This window comes from Tupaia chinensis, unplaced genomic scaffold, assembly GCF_000334495.1.
Source record: "Tupaia chinensis unplaced genomic scaffold, TupChi_1.0 Scaffold000294_5, whole genome shotgun sequence".
Lineage (NCBI taxonomy): Eukaryota > Metazoa > Chordata > Mammalia > Scandentia > Tupaiidae > Tupaia > Tupaia belangeri.
In genome coordinates this window covers 192910-197885 of record NW_006159782.1, presented here as the reverse complement: position 1 = coordinate 197885, position 4976 = coordinate 192910, and the positions used below count along the sequence as shown (strand labels likewise).

The 4976-nt window shown below is 51.0% G+C and overlaps 1 protein-coding gene across 3 annotated transcripts in view; it reads right to left on the bottom strand.

Annotated features, from left to right (window-relative positions):
• Window positions 1–2509: 2509 nt before the first annotated feature.
• Window positions 2510–4976, bottom strand: part of POLDIP3 (DNA polymerase delta interacting protein 3) — a 32104-nt gene continuing 29637 nt past the window's right edge. For all 3 annotated transcript variants that reach the window (XM_006150693.3, XM_006150694.3, XM_006150695.3), the window contains one exon: window positions 2510–4677. In XM_006150693.3, the coding sequence (XP_006150755.1) occupies window positions 4500–4677 (178 nt within the window). In that variant the 3' untranslated portion in view covers window positions 2510–4499. The remainder of the gene's footprint in view (window positions 4678–4976) is intronic.

Genomic DNA, 4976 nt, shown 5'->3' with positions numbered 1-4976 from the left:
AGTTAATTTTGTCAAGATCATACAGCTGGTTATAAAGGAATCTGTCAGGTTGTCGGAAAAGTCATGATGAGTTTTGCAAAAAAAAAAAAAAAAAAAAAAAAAAATACGTAACTCTCCAAAAAATAAACAATTCTTTAAAAAACAAACAAAAGAATGGAGAAGCAATTGAGGTGTGGCCATCCCCCTGGGGGGAGGGGATGATTTTTCACTTTTTGTCTCTCTGGCAAGCACATGTACCCTACGGCAAAAACAAAAACAAAAACAAAATCCTCTGGTATCTCTAACTAGATGTCTTGTCTCTTGGTGTGAGTGGTTTTCAAATGAAACGGAGACACTTGGGCATTGCTGGGACCCCAGGTTTTACTTGGCGCAGCTCCTTGGACACTGCACTGGCAGGGGTAGAAAGAAGCCACCTCTGTACTACTGCGTTCCTCGACATCTGCTGATACCTAAGCTGGGGGGGGTCTCCTCATTGCTGCCGGGGGAGGGGGTGAGTTCCCTTACCCTACCAGTCCCTGCTGTTAACACTCTGGTTGGCAGGTGAAGCAATGTCTCCTCTTTCCTCCCCACGTGGCATTCACTAAGACCAGCTGAAATTCGCAGCTCCTTATTTGGCTTCTCTGACACCACCCCGATGAGAGTTTGTGTGTCCCTAATACAGCAGCCTGCTTAAGAAGCCTGCTGGCTCCCAAATCGGCCTTCCATTTTTTATTTTGGGGAGGTTTTTGCTATAGGACGCGTGCACTCCACAGTCCCTTCTCCTCCATTCTCCTCTCGGGATCTTGGGCACGCACGCACAAGTGCTCGGCCTGAGTTTTAAGCCATCGGGTCCAGGACTCAAACCGCAGTTGACTACATGGGAGTCCAGTGACATAGCCATTACGCTAACTGCTGGCCCCACAAGTCGGCCTTTTAAAAATTCTCCTGCGGGGACCAGCAGTTAGTGTAATGGCTATGTCGCTGGACTCCCATGTAGTCGACTGCGGTTCGAGTCCCGGAACCGGTGGTTTAAACTCAGGTCAGGTGCGTGTGCGTGCGTGCTCAAGATCCTGAGAGAATGGAGAAGAGATTGCGGCATGGCCATCCCCCCAAGGGGTGATTTCTCACTTTCTGTGTCTTTCTGGTGAGCGCATGTGCCCTATAGCAAAAACCTCTTAAAAAAAAAAAAATTCTCCAGCGACTAGTGATGGTGTAGTGGTTACATTACTGGACTCCCACATGGCTGACCACGTTTCAATTCCCAGACCCAGTTTGAAACTCAGGCCAGGTGCACGTGTGTGCATACATGCCCAAAATCCTGAGGAGAATGGAGAAGGGATTGCGACATGGCCATCTCCTATGGGGGGGGGTGTGTGTGATTTCTTCCTCTGTCTCTCTGGTGAGTGCATGTGCCCTATAGCAAAAATCTATTTTAAAAAAATTCTCCTTCATAGTAGAAAAACAAAAACAAGCATCCTCAAACAGGACCCCTGCCAAGCCTTCCTAGCCAGTCAAGGCATAGGCATGTCCAGAATGCATGGGTTAATCAAGGAACCAAAACCACGATCCTCCACATGGATCAAGCCTTGCTTGGGCATCTTGTTACCACCGGCCCCTACAGTCCCTTGCAGGTGAAGACGGGGCTGCATTTTCTTTCATGGTGTTTGGGTGGACTTGTGTCTTTAGACTTCTCTCGATCTTTGGCTAGAGGGCACACTTGATTTCTGCTCTGTATATATTGGTATTTCCAGGTTGCTGTCTTCTCCAGCACCCAGCTTAGGATATATGAAGCAGAAAAGCCGGTCTGTCCATGGCCCTGAGGTCCTAACCCAGTCTTCCTTCTCTCCATCTTTCAGCCTTGTTTTATACAAAGGTCATGGTTGTATTTAGTGAAAGTAATACAAGTACTTATAGTTCACTCTTAATACTGTAACAAAACTATAAACAACTCATTTCTTCTCTAAAGCATAGTTCATCTGAGTGGTAAATTACGCCTTAAGTGTAACCTCTCTTCAAATCAAAGCCAAGGCTGCTAACTTGGCCCCCATTCCCTTTGAACAACTGCCCAACGCTACGCAGGCCACATGTAATACCCAAGACTTTAATGCTCACACTCTCTTGGTTGCAGAGATGCAGGCGCGGCTAGGCCTGTGAGTGAATGCTCCAAGGTCACAGCTGGTGAGCAGCAGAGAGGTAAGGTCCTGTCTTCTGTACGAGTCCCACTATGGCCACTAAATGCAACTTTAAAAATAAACACAGCTCGGGACCAGCAGGGAGCATAATGGCTATGTCGCTGGACTCCCACAGGCAACCACGGTTTGCATCCCAGACCCGGTGGCTTAAAACTCATGCCAGCCGCGTGTGCATGTGTGCCCAAGATCACGAGAGGAGAATGAAGGAGAAGGGATTGAGGCGTGGCCATCCCCCCTGGGGGGTGATTTCTCACTTTCTGTCTCTGTCTGGTGAGCGCACGCACCCTATAGCAAAAACTTCTCCAAAAAAAATAAAAAAATAAATGACAGTTCAAAGATAGGAATAACAAACGTTTATTCAGAAATGGAGAATACAATCGCCTTCATCCCTTAATGTCTCTTCCTCTCCTTTCTAACAAGAGACCCAGGTGGGTAATGTGGGAAGAGGGAGGTGGAGAAGGATACAAGGATTGGCCCACCACCTTCTCTTCCCAGTTTCCCAAGATGACATCCTGTAGAGCTGCAGAGGCAGGGAGGTGCCCCCGCTCCCATGGCCATCCAGACCACAGGGTTCAGATGGCCAGTGGCTTCCAATAGGCTCAGTGATAACCAGAGCACGCCTGGCCTGCAATCCAAGAAAAGTGAGGCTGTGCAGCCAGGACGGTTACTACCCCTCCTCTAGCACAGCCCAAGTAGTGAGCCATCTGCCCAGCACCTGAGAAACAGGCCCTGCTGCCTTCTGGGTGCTCTCTGGGCCAGGAAGTACAATGTAGAAGGAATGTCTTCTGGCTGCTAGAGAGAAGTATGTCTGCGTTCATTTGGAGGAGGTAAGAGAAGGGAAGAAGCATCCTTTAAAGAGCTGAGAAGTGGAGCACCACCAGGTACTTTCCTGGGGCCTCCCCAGCCCGGGCAACTTCAAAGCTGCAGGACTCAAGCTGGGTTCCAACTATAGATCCCTCCTGCTAACTGACTTAACTGCTCAAAATATAGCCCCAGGGTTTTCCTCACATGGTGAGCCTCATGTACTACTTGGCAGGCTTTTGGTGACTCAGGGTCCCCGTACTTTCCAGCCTGGGCCTTTCACAGCATTCACCCTTGATTTTGCACAGGACCCTGCTTGTCTGCTTGCTGCCAGCCTGGATTCCCTCTGCAGTCCCGACAACGCAGGAGGGAATGCTGGATGACGCAGGTGCAATGCTGCCCTGGTGTTTGAGGACTGCTGCTGAGGCCAGAGCTCTGCCCTACTGCTGAGGACCACGTGGAGAAGGCAGCCCAATGGCTTGCTTGGTGGGCACACTGCTCCCTCCACCCCTACCCCAGGTCCCTCAATGTCAAGGTAGGAACACACTCCTCTGGTCATTGACAGATGGGTCAAAATAGTGAGGACAGTGCCCTTTGGTGGCAGCTGGAAATATGCCTCCCAGCATCCCAGACTACTGTCCTATAGACAACTGAGAGAAAAGAAGGGCTGGAACAAGCCAGCATCTCCTATTCAAATGAACCCAGAGGTGCAGAATAGGAGGTGGCACCTTGGAAAGGCCCAGCCAGCAGAGTTGGCATTTGCACCAAAACCAGGTGTTATGAGTGCCAACTCAGGTGTCACATGGGAGGGCCAAAGAGGCAGGGCTCCCAAAAGTGGCACCCAGAAGGCCAAGAGAATCAGGCTGGGGCACTCAGACCAAATCCAGGAAGGGAAGCATGGCCTCTGAGCATCTGTTCTAGGCTGCCCAGAGCTAGGGTGTGCTCTTCCCAACAGAGCAGCAGCCTTGCCCCACCCTGACATGGGCCCCTACCCAGACCAGTCCAGCCCAGAGGTGCTTGTGGTCAGTGACTGGGTGGGTGAGCAGTGCAGCTAACAAGCTGACAGGGATCCTGTTAGGATGGCAGGGGGTTCCATTCCCTGCTTTGTTTTAAAAGTTTAAAAAACAGAAATGGGAGATAACACCTTAGCCCTGGAGAAAACAGTGTCCCTCAAAATGCCCTGTCCTGCATCCCACAGAGCCACAAGAAAGCCACCCAGTGAAGTAGTGCACCATTTCTGGATAAGAAATCAGCCTGGGCCGAGGCGGGGGAGGCACACGGAGAAACAAGCTTGCCTTGGTGACGAGGTGGAGGGGAGGAGGGAACATTGGGAAAGGGAGATGTTAACGTACAGGAGAGCACAAGGTGGAACACAGAGGAGGGGTCCGTCCAGCGAGGAAGCGTGTCACCCCTGCAGCCCCTCCCACATGTGGGGGCTCCAGTCCAATGGCCCATTGGTCACAAGCTTTGCCGCAGGGAACAGAGCCTCCTTCCTCTGCCCCCGCTCTGGCTGCCTCAATCCCCTGCTCAGAGTTTGATTTTGAATTCTGTGGGCTGTGTGGTCATGGAGGTCCCCGAAGACTTGAAGAGTGCCTTCAGGATGGTGTCAGGGTCCACTTCGGCAGCAGGGCTGGAGGAGGAGGCTGAGTTCATCCTGCGAGGCAGTTCGCCTTCCTTTCTCACTGAGGGGCTGTCGCTCAGTCGCCTATGGAGAGCAGAGAAGAGTCCAAATCCTGCCTGGTTTTCCTTGGATAGAGGAGCACCATCACCAAGCATCTGCATGTGCCAAGCACTGAGACTAACAATGCTCCCTGCACCCCTACCTCACTCCATCTGTGCAAACCTGTCCTTGTTCTAACTCAATGCTGAGAAAACTGAGCTGCGGCCACTGTGTTCTGGGGTTTGAGGCTTAGGAAAAGTTGCAAGTCCCTCCTGGATGTAATACACATTAGCGTTTGCTCTACACGACAGAAATCGAAGTATCTCTTTCCCCCAGTGGTTCTC